The sequence below is a fragment of the Struthio camelus genome, chromosome 6 (assembly GCF_040807025.1).
Source record: "Struthio camelus isolate bStrCam1 chromosome 6, bStrCam1.hap1, whole genome shotgun sequence".
Lineage (NCBI taxonomy): Eukaryota > Metazoa > Chordata > Aves > Struthioniformes > Struthionidae > Struthio > Struthio camelus.
This window is the reverse complement of record NC_090947.1, coordinates 34,216,700-34,238,791: the sequence shown is the minus strand read 5'-3', so window position 1 is coordinate 34,238,791 and position 22,092 is coordinate 34,216,700. Positions and strand designations below refer to the sequence as shown.

Below are 22,092 nucleotides of genomic sequence, written 5' to 3'. Positions count from 1 at the left end.
AAAACAGGATTCATCATTCATTTGTCCTTGTTTAGGGCTGTGTGTTAAGCAGCAAGTAGAGATCCTTGTTTAGGGCTGTGTGTTAAGCAGCAAGTAGAGATTAGCAGTCCAGGAGCTTGAGTCTATACTTTAGTACTTCTTTATACATGTTTTTGCAGTTCGTTACAGGTTATGTTGCACATTTTCCAGTAGATTGTCAGCTTCTATAATACATCGTTCTATAATCTGTCATTCATTATCTGATTAAATGAAGTAAGTATGAGAAGTTTGTGTTATTAGCAGCTCCATGACTTCTGTTCATGTGTGCATCTTTAAAAATCCTATCTGGACACTTGCAGATCTGCATATACAATGTTTTGGTTAATTTGCTTTTTTTTTTTAGGCTTTCATGATATTATTTTAGCCCATATTTTGAGCACCAAGAAGATTTTATGAAGCTTTCTTTCAGTAATTCATATGCTCTGTGAAGTGCCAATGTGGTGTTGCTTCTTATCAGAGTTTTATTGGCAGATTGTTGTTATCAAGCATGTTTTTGCATACAGTATTCATAGGAGCTTGGCCTGATGGGTAATTATACATTTGCTTTGATTGGTTGCAAACAAGCTCAGGCCCAGAAATCCTTCAGGCCATGTCAGGATGGTGCTGCAGAGTCCTGCTGGGCAGCATGGTATATGAGCTCTGCCTCAGCAGTCTGAAAATGAAGTTACGTGGCTGCTGGACAACATCTGGCTGTGGCAGAGCCAGCATATGACCACCTTCCATACAGAGCATGGGAGTTTAGACACAATTAAAGTTGCTGTTTTCAGAACAAGTAAATAAGGTCTTGATGTAAATATCTTACTCTGTTTATTGTTTTCTTTCCCCTTTTCTTCTTTGTTAAGTCACAAAGAACAGAAGCTGATTCTGTATTACCACCAAAACCCTGATATGTGAATTAGCTTTTCTTTCAAGTACGGTTTATAGCACCCAGGCTATAAATTGATAAAACCTTCAGGAGCTACAGTGAAACCCTTACTGAGCAGTGCCCTACAAATTCTGGAGAAACCAGAGCTCTCCCTTCCTACACTTAGGATAGGAAAAGCTGTGGTGCTTGATAGCAGGGGACTCCTCTTTAATGTCAAATGCTGAAGCAGAAGCACTAATTTGCTCACAGATGAGCTGTTTGGTCTATTATTTCTTAGAATTTAAAGGCAAAAAAATAGTTGTTCTAATCTTACAGTCTAATTCATGCAATGGAGAGCAGAGAATTGCATGCATTTGTTCCTGCCTCAAAGCTTTTGTTTCATCTCCAGTGTAGCTCTTTGAAAGAAACTCCATCTTGTGATAAGTGTTGGAAATGAAGGAGAATGCATCAAATTTGCAAGTAAATTGTGTTAATCTTCCACACCTCTAACTGTACAAGTAGATACCCCACTTCAGTTTTTTTAATCATTGGCTTGCATAATATCTTGGTGTGGCAGACTAAGGAGCCCTCTAGTAATAAACATCATTTTCCTTTGTAGATATGTTTAAATTTTGATGAAGGTTAGAGTTCCTTTGTGCTAGAATAAGAATAGAGCCAAAGGTGACTTTATCCTCTCTACGTATTCTCTGCTATGGGCCTTTCTTGGGCATGAGGACTGTGCTGGAGGATGTTATAACCCAGAGCCACCTTCAGCTGGTCTCCACAAAGGAGCAGTGGTGCAGCACTTAATGTCCTGCCTAGCTACTCTTGTCTGGCCACTGCTGAAGTACTCTTATGCAGAATTTTTTCCTGTGCCTAAAGCGAAACAGCGTAAAGGAGCTATTGAGAGATGGAGGTCTACTCTCCAAGTTGAAAGCTGGAGAAAATGTGAGAAATGTGAAAATGTGAGCTGGAGAAAATGTGTGTTCATCACTTAAAAATGTGATGTTTGATTTTGTGGAAAGAACATGAACAGAAAACTGGTTTGAGCCCACCTGCAGTGAAAGGAAGTTTTTCTAAGGATATGGACACACTAACTGGTGAAAAGCCACAAGCAAACTGAGATGGAGGGAATGGCAAAATGCAAGGAAAAGCAGTCTCATGCAGATATGAATTATAGAACTTTTAGACACACATTTTTGTTTATATTGTGTGAATAGTATTCATAGAAGGAATTTGGCTGAGAGGTAGGAAAAAGGTATTTTGGCGTGGTGTTTGACCAAAAAATTGCTCTCTCCCCTCCTCCTAACAATAGCTGTCTGCCTCATGGTGCCTTGTGATTTTTGCAGGGGGATACTCAGTTGCAGCAAAATGATCGTTTCAACATGTTTGAGAAAACAGGCATCCACTTCTTGGAAATCCAAAATGCTCAGCTGGTTGATGCAGGAATTTACACATGCACAGTGGTGAACAGTGCTGGGAAGGCATCTGTGTCTGCAGAGCTCACCGTTCAAGGTACAGCAAAGAAAGGTTGATGAGAAAAAGGAACGTCTGTAGTTCACTTATGCTCTAAAACAAATTTGGCTGTGTTCTCCATGTAAGTGTTCACTTCTTCCCAAGATCTTTCTGTCTCTTCATTAAATGATATTGAGATAGCTTGGAGCGTGCTGCAGGAGAAAACATTGTTTTGGTGATATGGGAAACAATTGTCCAAATGCTTCTTTGTAACAACTTCCCTTAAAACCGACTTTTCACTTTTACTGTGGTTTTGATCTTCATATGTTTTCAACGTAGATTTTCATTGCAGCCAATTGAAACTTTGTCCTTATAATTCTAATCAGTAATTAATTTTGTATTTGTTGAGTACCAGCTCTGGATGCATATTTATCCCAACTCCCTTTTGGGAAACAAAGTTGTATCTGTATTCTTAGAACCAGGAAAATACAGTACAGGAGTATAATTCAGAGCTGTAAGAGAGAGAGAGAGAGAGAGAGAGAGAAGAGGAACTTAATGAGATTAAAATTCCGGGTTTTCAACCCCCGACCCTGCCTCATTTCAGTATTTTTAAAGGAAATAAATACTTTTGTATAAATATTTAGGATATTCTATTCCATATGTGCATTACTATATACAGTTCATTTTGCAGTTTGATGCTAATTCTTAGGGTGCCCTTTACATCAGCCTCAAAAGCATGAAGTCTTCAGCAGCTGCACTAAAGAGGAATTTTGTTAGCCAGTGGGTAAGCAGTAGGCTGTTACGGTTGCTGGACCCGATTAGATAAATAAGTGAACAGTTGCCAGTGTAAGCTGCAGGCAGAAGATCAGTAGGTTATATATGCCCCCAAAAGTGAATTTTTGAAGCAAACTTCTTAGGTTCACAGCAATGCTGTCACTTTATAAGATCAAGAATACAAATGACAATAGGATTTGCATTTGGGAGTCTCGGAACCGCAACTAGCCTTTACCACTTTACTTAAAGCTATGCTTTTTATCTGTAATTGCTAATCTAATTAAGCCGTTGCAGAGAGCTTCTACAAGTTGCCTATTCGACTGAAGTATTATAGAAAGGACCTTTTTGTCCACTGAGCCTTTTTATTAAACATGAAACGTGATCCTTGCTTGCCCTCCCTGAAGTGGTGAGCTTTCTGTTGTGTAATGGGTACATCAGCCTTGAGAGATGATGCAGAACTGGGGTCACAGAATCGGTTATGGTGTATGTTTACTGCAGATGCTGACCACATCTCTGAATAATGTGCACATTCTTTCTTGGATTAGCACAGGTCAACCAGAAGAAAGTGATCTCCAGACTGTCAGTAAAAAGGGTGTTCTCTGGCAGTGTACTTGACTAATCGGATGATTCCACTTACCTAACCACAATATCTAATTCTTTCATTATCAATTAAATCAGGTAGTAGGAACTGCTGTAAAATGCTAGCAGACAATCAAGTGGCTCAGAATTGCTATTTGTGATTTCTTTTTAAATTCAAGCCATGCAAGCTCATATGTGGGTAACCTTGTTCCAAGAGCTTCGTTTTTTTCCCCCCAGGTTTCCCCACAATGGAAAGAAGCAAAGGAGGGAAAATATACTTTTAATTAACAGGGTTGCCTAGCATTGTTTTGGCAAGCAGTTGTTATTCAGCTTCCTTTTCTGCATTTATACAGTCCATTTTCAGCTTTAATTTTTATGTGAAAAATTTCTGTAACTGTGTATTGACAGGTTTATTGAAGTGAGGTCAGTGGGTTATTTCCCTCTCTCAGTGTAACCTTTCTTTATGTGTATATAGTTTCTTTTGGTCCCTCAGAACGGTAATGCAAGTTCAAGCACTTAGATGTGGATTTTTGCTTGCAAACCACAGTCGAAGTCAGGGTATCATCTGTCACACTTCTTTGTCTTTTCCCTGAGACAAGGACTCTGAAAGTATGTCTTATGGAGGATGACCTTCATCATCAAATGATGCAAATTCATTATTCCAAGTGCAAATTCATTATTACAAGTCTTTCTGCCTGAGTTTCTAGTCCCACAGCTGACAGCAGAGTAGATGCAACTTTGATCTGGCCAAGAGAAAACATGCTGCATCCTGCAGTGTTGACCAGGGAGAAATGAAGAGATGTGGTTGGGAATGGATCTGGAGCAGTGTTTCTCTCCCTCCCAACTATTTATTAACTGATACTGTCCTTAGGAATTGGTACAGGGAGGCAAATACCATCTAGGTTTGGGAGAATGCATGAAAGCTTACATCAAAGTGAACTAAGAGGCTGATATAGGCAAAAGGTGCACTCACTCACATCAGTGCAGCTGATGATGGTAACTTGGCAAGCCATCCAACTTAGCTGTGTTCCCAGATTTCATGGTTTTATTGCAAAGCAAAAAAATGTGATATGTTAGTTTTTGTGTTATTTGTGTTTAACATGATAATCCTTAGTACCCAGGAGATGACTCGGTAAAAGTTTACAGGTGGGTTTAGGTTTGAGGAGGAAGGGGGACTAGTACTATGTTTTTGATTTTGTGTTTTATCTGGCGCACAGCTTCAGTTTCACTGCGGGCATGCTCAGGTCTGATGATTTGTCTTTCTCCCATTCTGCATACTCTGTGGAGTTGGCATAAGATTAAATGAGCTGCTTCCAAGATGGAATCTCTTCCTGACTTCTCTCTCCCAGCAGGAGCCTTTCAGACCATTCAGATCATTACTTCTCGAGGGGCTTTATATCTTGCTAGATCCAGCAATGTCTCAAAATGAACTAAGACTTCTTTGAGTCTCAGCTGAGCCATTTGCTGTTGTCCATATCAAATTCCAGGTGTGGTGATAGTTGATCTTGACTTCAATGCGTAGGAAGTATGAAGCATAAAGGTTCTTAAGTATATTCTTTGCTTACAACATAAGAAATTTATGGGATTATGTATAGTATGCATAACAGTTACCTGTTTTGTTTTTCTTTGTTTCAGGTCCAGATAAGACCGACGCGTATGCTCAGTCACTGGGGTATGTTTTTCCTGGGGTACTTTCTCAGTATATTGAGTATATTAAGTGTATTTCATTTTGACATTTACTGCATGAACCTTCATCACAAAGTGATAAGTCATTTTGGGCCAGTCTGTATTTGGAAATTAAAAAATTTTTATTTGGAATGAGATTCCGAATGAGGACATCTCATAGTACCAACTTCAGATGTCCTTCTCGTTTCTTACGAAATAGTTGGTGGAACTGGTGACAACACTGTGAAGTACAGAAAGTGCTGGTCTGGTATAGGAAAGCATAGTTTAGATGTCTTTATGCTCATTGCTGCCGAGTGGCCAATTAGCTATATAGTCTGCACAAGAACTGTGTGAGGAGAAACTATACTCTGGACTAGTCAAGCCAGTTCCCTTCTGGAGTCCTGCATTCATCATGTCAATACTGAGCAGGTTGTCCTCTGCTCTTATACACAAATGTGGTATGGCCAGGATCTATACTTTTGTCTGAAAATAGACTACCAAAGTATGAACCCAGTAATAAGAAAAATTGTAGGACTTTATTATGTTTATTAAATTTAAATGACAACAACTTTTAAAAATCATTTGGGCTTTTCTTCATGGATAGAAAATGCAGGAATGAAATGTTCTAACTTGTCTGTGTAAGATATCTTCATGAAGGCCAGTTGCTTTAGAACCTTCAGGATGCTTAATCTGTACCAGCATGCCCTGGATGCGATTTCAGAAGTGCCTGTTTACATTGTCCTAACTCCATTTCTATTGCAAAGTTGATCTCAAAATGCTGTGCCTATTCTGTTATTAACATCTGTATGATTTACAGGAACATACTTTAAAATAAGGTTGATGTGAATGCGACTGTGCTGCCCTACAGTCAGAACTCCCCATGTACTGGGTTCACCAGATTAGTTCTGCCTCCTTCATAATTTGCACGCAGAAGGTTATTTTGTAAAACGTAAAGATCTTAGTTGTAACCGCAAACCTTGTATGCATTAATTCTCTAGTGCATTTAACTCTGGCTGAAGAAGGTACCACAATAAATATCCTGAACCCCCGGAAGACAAATTATTGGCACGTAACATACCGAAGTAGAGCTGGGTTAGAAATTACTTTTATCATTTCAGATATTTTACAATTTTGCCTTGGAATAAAACTTACACCTTTGGAAGTTTAAGATACACACAGCATTCTACAGGTAACAGCTTAGTGGTAAGGACAGTGAACAGGAATGTAGGAAATGTAGTTTCAAGTCCCTAATTAGTAAGATACTCTTGTGGCCTCAAGTTCAAAGCGGAAGAGCCATTTTGGTTCTAAGAAATTCTAAGAAATGATGTAGCAGCGGTACACCATGGACATTCCAGGGTCTCACGTAATTACTCTGTATCTAAAGCAGTGTATGTAGGATTAGTGGCTGACGGACAAAACATGAGTGAGAACCTGAGCAAAGACTTTGTATCCAGAAACTCCTGGATTGAGACAGTATCTGAGCACTGATCATTTTTTATGAAGAAATTAGCTTGACCTCTTTCACCCACATTCTTGATCTGTCTAGGGAAAGAGCACTGCACATGTCCCTCAGATAATTAAAGGCTGACTAGCTCACCGTCCTGCTAAGGGCTTGGACATTTGTATCACTGCTGATAATAATGATTAGTCTTTATATGGTGTCGTATATCTGTAAACTTATCATTTTCCTTCAGCATACCATCAAAACCAACACTTCCTGCTAAAACTGCTGAAAATTCGGAATTCAAACAGGTAACTAGCAATGGGATTGCTAAAGAGTTGAAATCCACCAGCACTGATATGGTTGAAACAAAAGATAGAGTGTCAGCAAAGAAAGAGACCTTTCACATCTCCTCCAAAGAAGTCAAAGACAGTAAGGAAGGACAGCACCAAGAAGCCAGTGCAGTGTCTACTCAAGATCCTAAAGGAGGAACAAGAGGATCTCAGATCTTACAGAAAACTTCAAGCACCATCACACTGCAAGCCATTAAATTGCAACCAGAACCAAAGGCAGAACCCCAGGTTGCCTCCGCAAGACCGGGTGAAGACAGGAAAAGGACTGTTCAGCCCGTGATGACGGCTCAGCAAACCCCACCTCTGACAGGACAAGTCAGTCCAAGGAGTAGAGAAGCAGAAAACAGAGCTGGAGCTCGGAAGGCTCTAATGGAGGAGAAGAGGGAGCCTCAGGGAATTCTTCCTCAGTTTGAGAGCTGTCCACAGAGCCTGGAAGCATCAGAAGGCCAGGAGATTAAATTCAAGAGCAAAGGTAAAAGGATGAAAATTCTCAGTGCCCCAGGGTGAGCTGGGTTCCCTTTCTGTGCATGGAAATGGGGAAATGCTTCCCTCTTCACTACAAGTTTCCCTCCTCCTAAAACACTTTGGAAATAGGTGCAGAATCTCATGCTGTTTCTACAGTACTCTACTCTGTGAAATTTTCAGACTATTCCACACTGCAGTGTCTATCCCCTCTCACAACTGGATTTTCCCCAGATGTTGTCAATGCCTGTCTTTCTAGGAGGCAGTTTTAGGACCTCTTATGTGAGGGTGCAAGAGAGAAAAATTGTACCCTTTCTAGAACTGTAACTAATTGTATTCCCCTTGAGCCAAAAAAAGGATCGGATAAGAAATTGTAATTAGTCACTGCGTTTCCCTTGGGGCATCTACTGTTACCCCTTGTATTTCGTCAGCCCAGTATTGATCTGAGTGCTTCTAACAGTTTAAATGAAAAGGTCAGAATTAAAATGGTGGTTCAGAGTTTGTTCTTCAGAATTTGACTGTGTTTTAACCTCTCAAAAGAGTAATGAGGGCTGCATTTTGCTGGTAACCTTGAATCCAGAGAGTAGATTTGGAACACTTCATTTTGTTTATTACAGTTTTAGTAGAAAATAATTTTGAAGCATTCTTCTGTTTTTTGTTTTTTAATAACATTTGCACTTCAAGTTGTTCCCGCAAGTAAGAGAGAAATTGTTCTTTATGTTTATGGAGAAAAAAATTCACAACAAAACCATGCTAATTGATTTCATTTCTCAATGATCCTTACCCCACGAGGAAAGAATACAATTTATATCACAACCCCAGAGAGTAAGGAAGGGGAAATATTCCAAAGATTCTGGCATCTTTGAATAGTTTATTTTTTGAATAGATTAGTATTAAGAACTTCTCCTTCGCTTTCCATCAGAGCATCTAAAAAAAGTTGCAAGGTTTAACTAATTCATGGTTCTGTTTGGTAGGGAAATGTAGTCCCTGTTCTACAGAAACCAAGGCGATTATTCAGCGCTTATTGAAGTCATTGAATGTCTTTTCATTTTGTGAGTTCACTTGTATCAGGCAGTATCACACTGCTTCTGCCTAAGGGTTCCTCTTGTTGATGTGTTGTTCATCCAGCCTTGTATTTTCTCTATTCAAAAGGGCCTCTTCCAGTATGTCATATGTCTTTGTTGCTGCTCTTCCTGCCGTCTCTTAGTGTCTGTACCTTCCTGCAGAGCTGAGGTGCTCTTGCCATGAGCGAAATGGGTAAAGTTGAGAAGGAGTATCAGCAAAGTAGAAGCTTCAGAGAGCCCTGCTTGCTGAAGAAAAGAAAGGGATAGGGTTGGTGACTCTGGCACATGGCAGCTACAGCTTCGTGAAGCCCAGCCGTCTCTTGGTACCACCAGAAGGCTATCTGGTTTTCCAGAGCTCTGGCATAGGTAAAGCAGGCAGTGAAGCCATAGCTGTTTTGTTTCTGATCCCTGGTGGTTTACTGTCATAGGAAGCTGCCTGCTTTGCCTATACCTGGACCCTAGTCTGGAGAAAAACAGAATGAACAGTTACAGTGACTGTTTCTGCTGCAGGTGCCATGGATTGCAAAGTGCTGGGGGCTTTTCAAGCTGCCAGATATGTATTATTTTAAAAGCTGGACTAGGTGAGCAGTTTTGGAAAATCAGAAATATCAAACTATCTTTTTGTAGACAGTTACGTGTATTACTTATTAAAGCTTATATAATTATGTATGTGTAAAGTGTATATAATTTGCACTAAAGCAAATAATGGAATTCCAGTGAGGGGAATACCTGTTAGTAAAAATTGAAATACCTGATTGTCTAGTTTCAGGGAAACCAAAACCAGATGTGGAGTGGTTCAAAGAGGGCATACCTATTAAAGCTGGAGAAGGAGTCCAACTATATGAAGAAGATGGAATTCATTGCTTGTTGTTAAAGAAAGCTTGCTTGGGGGACAGTGGATCTTATAGCTGTGTAGCTTTCAACCCCAAAGGCCAGACTTCCACCAGCTGGTTGTTAACTGTCAAAAGTAAGTAAGCTTATGTGAGCCCATCTGCACTTTGAAAACTGTGGCTGGGCTTTTCTAAGCTGTCAGAGAGTGGTGACTGCAAAATCTCTGTTAGAACTTCTCAATGGAGGTTAATTCTGATGCCTGCCTCTGCCACTAATGTACTGTAGGAAAGCTGGCAAGCCATTTTCTTCATCAGTGCCAGTTTCTGCTCTTACCTGTTGCTGTTTGCCTAGCATCTCACTGTATGTTTTGTACATATGCTTTGTACACAGGGAGGACCTGTTCTCTACTGGACTTCTCTGTAAATGATTATATTGAATACAAGTTGCCAAAGCTTTTTTCTTCTATGTTTTGTTCTGCATGTAGTTCTCCTGGAGTTGCTTAGCACTTCTATAGGACACTGCATATCTGAAATGTTTTGCAAGCACAAACCAATCCTGTGCAATGAAGTGAATTTGAAAAGAGAAGGAATGAGAACTGCATGCTGCCAAATTCAAGTACAGCTCCAAGGGACAAATTGTTTTGAGTTTGAAAGCACTGTCCTACTGGTCTGGTTGAAAGACTTGTTGGCCTCTTAGCAAATTATCCCCTGAATTCCGATCTTTTCGCCTGGTTTTAGGTTTTGTCCTGGAGCTATGATCATGTTTGTGCAACATTTCTCTATTTGCTGAGGTTAAACCAGGATGCCCATGATACTTTCGCAGAGTATTTTCAGCCTCCTGAGACATGTGTGAACAGCTTCCTCAATTTACCCTATATTTCACTGCCAGCCAGAGGAAATTTGAGAGAGGGAGAGATAAGACAGACAAGAGGAAAGAATATCTTTCCTTCCCTTTGCACTAAGCTCTCTGGTAATATGTTGCGTTCCCTACTAGTATTTGGTTGCCAGTGGTGGATTTTAGGGTGGAAAACCAGCGCCTAAGACAAAGCTTGAAGTCAAGAAGTAGCTTGCCTTGTGATTTTGGGAGAACCTCTTCTTTATGCCAGTCCGTTGCTCAAAATGATTTTTATTTCCCAATAAAACATTTTATCGTGGTTTTGACTTTTTCGCTTGTTTGCGTGGGACGAGGTTGTTAGCCCAGCCATGTCATTGTACCATACCTTGACAAAATGACCTTTACTATTTCGTGACTTTTTCTATCTGGATAAAGGAACTGTTTTCCTTTTGATTTTAAAGGGCCTAAAGTCGAAGAGGTTGCTCCATGTTTTTCCAGTGTCTTGAAAGGATGCACCGTGAGTGAAGGGCAAGACTTTGTGCTGCAGTGCTGTGTAGGAGGTATACCTGTGCCTCAGATCACATGGCTTCTCAATGGTAAGGAATTCCCTTGTCTGCAGAAATACAGATATACGCCCACTTTTGTCCACGCTCTCAGATGCCACTCTGATCAGTACACAGTATGGCTGTGAATACTTCACAAAGAACTCTAACTCACCATAATATAATATGCAGATACTTGTATATGTAGAATATTTGAAGAAAATTCAATTTTTTTACATACCATATGCTAAGGAAACATAAGGATGTTTCCGTTCAGTAGTTTTCTGTCTTACTGCAGTTTTCCAGGATGTCCAGGAGGGGGACTCTGATGACAAGTTTGTATGCAGATGGTGTTCCTTGGGTTTTGTTAAACATAGTTTTTCATCACAGTGGAACAAAGTCTGTGTTGCTACTGTATGCTGAGTGCTGTGCAACTACCACTCCTGTGCTACTAGCCTCTGCTCTGGGAGTAATGGGTAGGCATCATGAGGCTGCAGGAAAGATAAGTAGTAAGAAAGATAAGTGCAATATCACTTTAAGCTTGGAAGAAATACTGTGCCTGGTTCTACCCTTCAGTCGGCTGGGTAGGTTATAATTGTTTTTAGCTGCTACATGCCCAAGATCTAGTAAGGCAGAACACTCAGGCAGGGCCACATGCTTCTGGGCCTGTTGCAGACCTAGACTTACCATGATTAACCTCCAGACGTTTTATCCTGAGATGTTGCTTTGGTCTGTTCTTTCTCTGTGGATTGTTGGACTGTTTATCTTTTTCCTTCATAAATCATACACTTTTCTCCAATGAGAAGGAAATCAGAGTGTACACAGAGCAGCAATATATATTGCTCTTAGTATACAACTGTTTTTCTTTCCTTGTGGGATATAATTAAGAATGAAGAAGGTCCACAAACATCTACATTTCAGTTGCCTTTTCATCTTTCCCTTTTTTCTCTGAGCCTCTCAGTTATCAGAGACAATGGAACGAGAATGGCATTTTCACTTTCTGCTTAGTATCAGTTTTTCAGATTACTTCTCTACTGGAAAGATGTTCCTTGGGATTTTAACACTGCACAGGCGTGTTTGTCCAAAGCTGTCTCAAAAAAAGATAAGCAAGTAAAACATTCTTTACTTTTATCAGGGTCTATAATCTACTATCCTGCCCTGATTAAACAAATTAACATGAAAGTTTCCTTAACAGTCCCCTCTTACTGTCGATGTTGGGCCCACACATCAGCATTTTGCTTAGAATCCAAATTTTGGAGATCTTGGGGATCCAGGGACTGGCACGCTTGGGCTAAGGGCTCTTTCCATTCAGAGCCGTATCTATTAAACACTAGACAGATTGATTTAGCTTAACCCTTGATTGAGACTGTTACTTCTGAAGTGCAGCTGATTTTTTGCAGGCTCTCTCAAGCTATCTGTCTTTGTATGTGTGTGATTTAAAGACAAAGAAGAGCGTACTTTGCCATCCAGTGATTTCCTCCAAGATTGTTTTAAAATGATTTATTTGCACATGATCTCTGTTTTTCTTAAGCCACTCAGAGAAAATGGGATAACTCAGAAAGGCGGCAGGGCAAATAACCATGACCTTGAGATTGGTATGTTCCCACAACCTGGCCTGTTCCCCTTCCCCAATAGCTCCATATCTGGAATAAAAATGCCATTGCTTTATTTACAGCATGAAACAGACATGAATAAAGCTCTGACCCTCTGCCCTTGGACATCATTTGGTTCTCTCTCTGAAGGCTATAACTTCAGTTCCCCCTTTGCAGGCTGGGATAGAAGCACTGTTTTGCTACACGAGAGTTACATCTTGCAGCACAGAAAGAGCAACTCCTACGCATCGGGTCAGCCGTTTCTGTTTTGTGCTCCAAAGGTGCACAAATGCAGCAAGAGCAGGTGTGATCCCGTGCCCTTAAAGGGTTCCTGTAGTCATTTGATGGAGTTACGCCCAGTTGCCTTCCACCTCATTCGGAGCATCTTTGTGTCTCAAATGACTTCTGATTTTTAAATGAAGTGTAGCTGCCACTGGGTTACACCTAGGCACGGTGTCTCCATGGATATAATCATATTCTGCTTTGCTAAGTGGGAAACTAGCGTCTCCTGGAACATGCAGCCTAGAGATCAATAAATGACAGGTTTCTGTAAGCCTCCAGTATGCGTTGTTGCCGCTTGTCATTCTTCTGTTTGTTTACTCTGAGTTGACCTTTCTCCTGTTCTTACTAATCTCATCGGAGTCTGGCCCTGTGCCTGTTCAGGTATAGCCAAGTCTTTATAGTATCCAAGCTTCTAACTGCAATTGGATCAATTTTACAAGGAGAAATAAGTAATTTTTCAGGTAGCTGAGTTTCAAATCATTTAGGGTTCTGTAGGTGAAAGCCAGTGTGTTAACTCTGCTCTTAAATCAAAAGGCAGTGATGATTTTCAGCAACAGAAGCACAAGAAGCTATCGTAATAATAAAAGTTAGGGACATCATATATTGTTTTAAAGATATAAACACATTACTTTCATCACAGACTCCTAGAACATACTGCTATGTTTCAGTGCTTCTCAGTCTTACATCTGATTGTGATACATAACTGTTTATATACCATTTGGATACAAACTAGAATGGATTATAAGCAGTAGTTTAATGCTGATAAATCCATGTACACTCCTACGGTCATAATTTTACTTAAGGATCAAATTGGCTCTTGTGATATGCATTTGAATACAAACATTTCTTTCCTGTCTGCCAGCTAACTAGATGCTATACAGTGCTATATTTCTATCCATAACCAAATAAAGGAGAAATTGGTATTTCTGGTCCTGAAATATTACTCCATGCAGACATAACAATGCTCTTTGTGAAATGACGTGATGGAGTCTTTCATCAACTGGCCATATGAAGAAAACAGTACATTCACAGTATATAATTTGAGTCAGGCAGATAAATTGTATTATAAAAAAAGAGTGTGTTAGAATCTGCTGTCCATGCTTGGAACATAAAGCATTTTAAGTTCACAACTGGTAGGCTGCTCCATAGAAAAAACAATCTACTAATAGCAATTGCATTTTTGTTTACAAAAGAGTACTTTTGCAGAATTCCATAGTAATAATATATATGGGACAAGATGTATGACGTTCCCAAGAAAACGTCAAATGCAAATTGTCTTCAAAGCATGTCAGTGATAACAAACTAGAATTAATTTTTCAAAGAAATTAGTGAGAAAAGTACATATATACTTGATGAAGTAATGAATATAAAGACCAAATTACCGAATTGTAAGAAACATGAGCAAAAGGCTTCCTTGCAACAGAAAAACGGGAAAAAAGCAGAACAGTCTTACTCTTACGCTTGCCAGCCTATGATACAGAACAGCCTGCATGTCTGCCTACCGTGATCTCTAAGGAATCAATGATAGCTGAGACCTTAAAGACTTAAAACAGCTTCTTGTACAATGGCACCTCTTGGCATTTTTAGCAGCTGCGACTACATGCAAATTTAAAACATTTTCCAAGCCGTTGTATGAAATGACCTCTCTTCCAGGTCAACCAAGCCATAAAATAGATAATTTAAGCTGTGCATCGTCTATAAATACTTTTTAGCACCTGTAAGGACAGGTTTCATATTCACAGAGATTGCACAAATAAGAGCTACTTGACTGAACTTTGAATTTTCCCAGCTCTTTTTTTTCTCTGAAGCTTTACCATCTTCAGTTCCTTTTTCTTATACTTTTTCTTGGCCCATTTTAATGATTTGACAACTTTACAACTTTACAACTTTTTTTTTACAACTTTAAAAAGACAATTCTTCCATCTTGTTGCTCTCACTCTGAAAGTTTTCCAGAAATTGAAGCTTAACATCTTTCTGTTCCATACTATTATGGATAATGTTGCCACTGAGGTCACTTTTCATTGCTCTTGCTGTTTAAAACTTCATCCTCTTTCTAGATGATAGTAAGGCAGAATGATGCAATTCCTCGCGCTACAACTCTGTTAACCTGTTTGCTAATCTCCATCTTCCAGCCCTTTATTTTAAGTTTCTCTCTGAATTTTCACCAATATACTAGCAAATTCCCTAGAAGTATAGCTCTTGTGTTTTAGTTCTGGCCTCAGCAAGGCTGTATAAGGAAGAACTTTCAAATCACGCTCTCTGTGACAATGCTTGAGTATGTAACTCTAATTTACTTAAGCTTCTTTAAATGTTTTATTGGTAATTTCTGTTTATTGTGCGGAATAAGGCCAACATCATTGCATTTTAAATATCTTCCTGTAATTGAACATACCTTTTCATATGAAAAGGTCCTTTTTTTCTCTTGAGCTGAATTGAACCTTTCTGCAGAATTTAGAAAACAATACGTCCCTAACCTCAGCAGAACAATTCCCTGAGTAGTCTTTTGTTTTAGGATAGCTTTCTGATCCATCCAGAAAGCTTATAATAAATGGACTAGGGGAAAATGTGCTTTCTTCTGGCATAGCATGCCAGCAGTACGGTATTTTTTTGTTATTGTTCCTTCTGCCAAGCTGTCATGGATATTTGACTGTTCTACCTCTAGAGAAGGGAACATTTCACTACTGGGAGAGCGGTTTTTATTAGATCAAAATGTAGGTACAATGGACATAATCTGGCTGTAAGTTATCCCTCCGGGCAGATATATTTTTGTTTGGTTTTGGGGGTCTGATAAAAAAGCAAAATAGTAAATAGTGCTAAAAATAAAAAATGAAATCCAGTTTTTGTTGGGACATGGAGGAAAAAAGTAGATGCCCAGGAAATTTTGATTTGAGGGCATGGTGAAGGAGACTACGCTTCCTCTCCCCCCCCCCCCCCCACACATAGAATGCTTCCCCTATTCATTTGCTTATTCATGATAGAAATAAAAAGGCATTGTCCTTTGGTTTCATGATGCAGCTTTTATCTGAATATGCAGTTCTGACATGTTATTATTATGGCACTATTAGGCACCATTAATAGCTTCAGTGTCAGAATCCCAGCCAGGATCCATGTCAGGTTAGGTACTCCACAGTGAGACCAGGAAAGCAGTCCAGTACCCCATGCCCTCTACTAGAACTGAAGCCCAAGTAGACAAAGCTTTCTACATGTACATATTAGAACTTAATGGTATCCTGCATGCTAAAATAAAAATTGGACCTAATAGGCACAACAGCCCATATGTAAGGAACTCAAAGGAACCAGTAGTAAGAACATGTGATCTGTGAAGAGAAGAGAGAGTTTGTTCTGAAACTGACACTTCCTGGACAGTTGATTAAATGTTTGCCCAAGGATTTTTATGTATTACAAATTTGTTAACTTTACAAATAGATGGCTTATAATACAGGTAAGGGACAAAGATCATCCACCCAGGCATTTTATAGTATATATAACTATTGAATCACACTGATTTTGGCACAGGTAAGTATTTCAGAATGAAACTTCATATGCAGATAGTGCATAGATAATAACTGCTTTCTGATTTTGCTAGTGTTGGAAATCATAGCTGAGAGAAAAATCTATGGCATCATTTAATTTATCCTGCTGAAAGTGCAGAGCTGGTTTGTGGAAACCCTAGTGCTTTTCTCTTAATCTTTTTAAATGATTCTGGCAATGAAATCAATTTTTATCTTTCCTTTTGACCATGATTTCCCTGGTGACTGATGTCTTTGATTCAGTCCTGCACGATTTTTCTTCAGTTTCACCCTCTTCTCTTAGATGGACCTGATTTTCTTTCCAGCATGCTGTTTATATACAGCTATCAGGCCCTCTTAAGCATTGCATACACTGGGAAAGCAACCAATGATGAGTCAGTAGTGGAAACTATTTAATATTAGGAAAACAGATTGCAGAAGCATTTCAGAAAGTAAGGATGAGATTGATGGCAGGTTCTGAAACAACAGCAAAGCAACTTTAACCAGTCCATGCTAACATTTAAGCATGTTCCATGCCAGTTCAGGGAACCATTTTTTTAAAATGAACTTCTCTAATAGTCGTGCTTTTTACCACAGACCAGACCGTAGCCGTCTGTGAACAGACTATACATGCTATAGTGCAGATTGACTGCCTGTGTAAATCAGCTTCACAGTCTATCATAGATTTTACTGTCTGTCTTGGAATGTCTTCCATTACATTGAAGTCCATGATAGGGGACTTCAAATGCTTCTCCGTACTCCAACACGTTTGCACATCTGGACAGTAACGCTAATGTCTGTTTTCAGGCAAAGTATGAGACGGAGGCAATGGCTGAGCAAACACACATTACATCTCTTTTCTCATCCACTTGAAAGTGAATCTATTCAAAATACAAAACCAAACCTTTCTCCTCTTACTGTTAGTCAAGGTAGCACCCAGTAAACTTAATGATGAGATGTATCTGAGGACAGCGTTATGCCTTGTGCTTGGGATATTGCTGTTTGTAGTCACTAGAGAGCAGTGGTTGTGCACCAGAGAGCAGGATTTGGCTTTGGGCTCTAGTATACTGACTGCTATCGGGCAGCTTGAATTCACTGGAACCAAGAAGTGCTTTTAAAATTTGTGGTTGCTGTATTAAGATCATTCTCTTTCTTTCTGTCTACAGACCAGCCAATCCAGTACGCACATTGCACTTTTGAAGATGGGGTTGCAAAACTAACTGTCCAAGATGCATTACCAGAAGATGATGGTATTTATACCTGTCTGGCTGAAAACAGCATAGGACGGGCATCTTGCAGTGCTCAAGTCACAGTCAAAGGTGAATATCTCACCCTACTGTAATTATTGCAATGATATCAGCTTATGGTCTTGAAAAAAATTCTTGGGTCCTAACAGAGGCGGTTGTGAGTGGATTCCATGGTTTGTCTAAGCTGTTGTCAGCTGGCAACCTTTTTCTCCCCCTTGGAGGTGTTTGCAACTTAAACGCTTAGGGACTGTGAAATGTAATATGCATGTTGTAGAAATGTGTTAATGCTCTGACCTTACCGAGATTGGTTTAATGTGGTACACAGCAGTAAGGCTAAGGTTTAGAAGTGGTATATCAGCGTGGGAAAGGATTGAAAGATGATTTCAGTATCACCAGTACCCATCAGGCAGAGAGAGAGTCTTATGGTGAGGAGGCAGCTGCTGCCCTTTTCTCTTGAAATGCAGGGCTTAGAGGAGACCCATGCCAGGGACTGCAATTATGATAGCAAATGCCAGTGTTCTTGTTCTGCTACCATGAGCTATCAGATGGAAAGACAGCTCTGAAGATATATGTGCCAGCTAATTGGGAGCAGTATATCTCCAAATGAGCAGAATTTTGGTAGTGAAAGTACCAGCAGCAGAAGGCTGAAATGATTAACTGCGGTGATGTGATTTCTCTGAAATCTGGGACCATCCTCTTCTCAAATATCAACATGTTGGTACCCTCAGTGCAGGTTTGACATAGTTGCATTTGGCCATGAATGGCATGGTTTTGTGCTAGGGTCTGAGCAAACACCATCTAAAAGGCCAGAGAACGTGATGAAGACAAGAGATGATAGATTCCCTGTAGATAAGTTGAACAGTAAGGTAGTATCGATCAGCATTATGATCTTTATTCTTATTCTCACCCAGAGCTAGCTGTTTGGTTTTTATGGCTGCAGCTGACTCTCGTTTATAATCAAGCCGGTATTTGGTATTTGTCACTTGTAAAAGATCTTTTTGCGAAAGTTATGATAGTTTGCCACTGCCTGTCCCTTGCCAACAGACTACTGAGGGACAGCTGTCAAGGGAACCGTTCCATTTGTCCAGGACCTAATAATACCTGCCCCAAACTGGCACATACAACTTGGTAAAAAATGTACCCTGATCCCTGACATCCCAAAATTCATCTTGGTTTGCAGATATTCTGCAGTATTTGTCAACAGCACTGCAGTGATATGCCTGCCACTAGTCTGTCTGTATGAATCCACTTAAAACACTAGACAAGCTTAATATGGAAACAAAGAAATTCTAGTAAACCTAGGTGTTAATTTCTTGATTACAGAATTGGAAATGCAGTTACCAAAAAAAAGAAAAGGGAGCGCAAAGTAGGAAAACGTTGACTTAAAAAAAGCCTAAAAGTAATCTGGTCTCAAAGTTGTCATTTATAATTTCTCTGAAGCATTTCATCTGTATTAGCTAAGACCAATCAACAGAGCTCCACCTCAAGGGAGCCGTCTTTGACATGAGACCTGATGATTTTTTGCTCAGACACAGAAACCAAAAAGACAGCCCCTCATTTACTAACCATTACTGAGTTATTTCGGGGTTGACATACAGTGCTAATGTGGACCCAGTCTTTCCCTAGTTTTTTTGTGCTCTGCTGAGCTCTTTAAGGCTACATAGTCACTGCTGCACTGCGTTGTGTTTCTCCTGCATTTTGGCTAGTGTGGGGTTAGAAAGCTGCACTGCTGCTACTATGGAGAGTTAGTTCCTCTGTTTTGCATCTAATTCTGTTTTCTGGGAGTCATGGAGTGTTTTGGGGGGGGAGGGGGACAGGAGCAAAATTAAGAACACGCGTGACAGGCTGTAAAGCCATGTGTTTAACATTTTTACAGCTTTAGCTCTCCTCCCCACTTCCTCCCTAAAACTCATTATATCCCTGTTGCCATGAGGATTACAGTAACTTTCCCCAAGATTCAGATCAATGTGGATTTGCCTGCCAAAAATAGTACCAAATTTAAAATCGTGATTTTCAAATCTCTTATCTTTTCGTATATTTTTCCATCAGACCCTTTAGCAAACAGTTATTGGCATTAGGGTTCTCTGAGACACTGAAGCTGCTGCTAAGGCCTCTCTAAATGCTTGGCTTTTGCAGACAGATTACAGCAGGAAATCAGTGTACGTGCAGGAAGAGAAGAAAATTTCATAAATCCTCTCCAGACCAGACACTGATTTTGGGGATAAAGACTGCAAAAACTGTTTCTGGATTGTAACCCATCTCACTCCAGTTCCTTTTTGTCTCCCAGACAGTTTAAGGTTTCCAGGTTTCATACAGCACTCGGTTTGTTCATTCATCACTGAAGATTATTTTCCTCTTGTACCTTAAGCGTAATTTATGTTTTATCTAAGAAGGAATGAATGTTCCAAGCTTATTTTCAGTATCAGACCAGCGTCTGTATTCAGCTTTTTTGTAACTTGCTACTGTGGTCCTTGGACACATCTCCAAGTCTGGGGCTAAATTTAACTTTACATTGCCATTTTTGGCTTTGCTATTGTAATGCTACAGTGGTCTCATGAAGGGATACATCTGTTGTGATCAGTTGGGGAAACTTTACCTGGCATGAGTTGTCTGTCTTGAGAGTAAAACTCAATTTTGTTTTTCAAATAAAAAACTCCACCTCCTAAAGTAGGGTAAGCTTTCCGATAACTGAGAAGTCCCATACTGGCAGCAAGGATAGTCGGTGGCAGTTTAAAGATGGGCAGGAGGGGGGGAGAAAAGTAGTAAGCCTCATGTATGAATTATAGTACGAGATCAAACTTAAACCTACCAGGATGTTACAGGTATTATCAGGTGGCATATTATGTTCTTTCTGATCTTTTGTGCGTTCTTTGTGTGTCCTTCAAAAGAGCTGATACTTTATTTTTGTCAAAGGAAATTCCCTATTGTGGAATTAGTGTAGGAAACAACATTTCAAAGGCCTTTTGCCCCATAATGGGAGACTGATCCCAAGTCCTGTTAAACACAGTGGGAGATTTTTCCAGTACTTTTCAGTATGCTTTGCATTGTGCCCAGGATAACTAGCTAGGATTATTGTGGCAGAGCATTCCTTCCAAGTCATCAGTCTTGGATTCATTTATGATTGGCTTTTGCTTTCTTATTATAAAGCAGAGATAAAAACTGCCTGGTGCTGAGCAACCTCGGTCCTTCCTTGGTTCTTACAGGAAAGCTGATAGGACTTACCTTTTTGTACGAGGCTTTTGGCCCCTCATTGAAAGAATCCCACACTTCATATGGATGGAGCATAAGAAATGTGATGGTCTTAGCACATTTAACAATCTCAACCTAATCATTCTTCTGCTTATTTAAGGCAAGAAGACATCATCTTCAAATCACTGAAGTAAAGGCAGGCTGAGGAAATTGGCATAGGTCAGTTAGGTAGCCTGTAGTGAAACTGGAAGTTAATCAAGGTGAAGTTAATTCTGGTCTTGTAAAAGCCTAAGTAGACTGGATTAAATCCTGACTGGCTTCCTCCCTATGACAGCAGTATCTTACAGCTGAAATATAGATGGAGTTGAACTCCAGAGAATGAGCAGCACTTCTTTGTAAAAGCAGCCTGGCAGACTTCTTCACCATGAGTACTTTTCCTAACTGAATGCTCTGGTGAGTGGGGTACACTGGATAAAATGCTAGATTAATTAGTGTAATGCAGGAAACCCTGAATGGTGAGCAGTATAGTCCAGATATTCAAACTTAGTGGCAGACCTCCCTGTTCCTGAAATAGTGTCATTCATCACTCTGCAATTGTTATAGTTTTTTGTCATTTGAATGAAAACATCATTTTCCACACATGGGTAAATCAGAGTTTGGGAGTCATTGGGGCTGCTATAAATATTTTTTTGTAAGTTCATAAATAATGTGTGCCTAACTGAGTTGTTGCTCTGATTGTGTGTGCAAGCTAGGCAATTGGGTTATTCTTTGCATTTAATAGTACAGTTAATGCATTGTGTTGTGACGTGAAAATAGGTGCACAAGCCATTTTTAAATACACCAGGCATCTCATTAAAAAAAATAAAATCACATCTCCTTAATGGGGAAATGCAAGCTACAGTCAGGTCATTATAGTGATGATGGTGATTGTAGATACTGAGGTTGAATATTAACATTTATCAGCTTTCTACCAAAGTGGCTGAAAATTTTAAACACAGTTTTATGACTAGGAAACTGAGGTGAGGAGATGTTAACTGACTTAAACATAACTGTGTAGTGTGCCAGATACAGTGCTGTGCTGTAGCTATGACAGCATAAGGATATAAGTAAGACAGTGGTTGTAACTTATTAAAATAACTACATAGTTGGAAAGTAAGGCAAGCCTCTAAGAACAGCAACCTTTCTTCAGGTTTGCTTCGTACCTGAGATAAAGGCTTCTGATATGCAGTTGTCTCTGTCAGCTGATTAATCACTGACAAGGAGCTGTAAGTGAGATTCAGCTGTAGAAAAGATGTGTCAAAGGGATACTCAGCCACCTAACGTTCACACTGATACACATATGGATGTATTACACAAGATTACAGGAGGGAGAGAGAAGGGGAAAAGGGAG

At 39.8% G+C, this 22,092-nt stretch overlaps 1 protein-coding gene across 12 annotated transcripts in view; it reads left to right on the top strand.

The window, feature by feature from the left end:
• Nucleotides 1-22,092, top strand: part of MYLK (myosin light chain kinase) — a 226,987-nt gene that overhangs the window by 105,946 nt on the left and 98,949 nt on the right. For 9 of the 12 annotated variants that reach the window (XM_068949081.1, XM_068949083.1, XM_068949087.1 and 6 more), the window contains 6 exons: nt 2,233-2,398; nt 5,327-5,363; nt 7,051-7,622; nt 9,440-9,643; nt 10,803-10,937; nt 17,433-17,585. In XM_068949081.1, coding sequence (XP_068805182.1) covers nt 2,233-2,398; nt 5,327-5,363; nt 7,051-7,622; nt 9,440-9,643; nt 10,803-10,937; nt 17,433-17,585 — 1,267 coding nt within the window. The remainder of the gene's footprint in view (nt 1-2,232; nt 2,399-5,326; nt 5,364-7,050; nt 7,623-9,439; nt 9,644-10,802; nt 10,938-17,432; nt 17,586-22,092) is intronic. The other 3 variants (XM_068949089.1, XM_068949088.1, XM_068949091.1) reach the window with 1 other exon arrangement.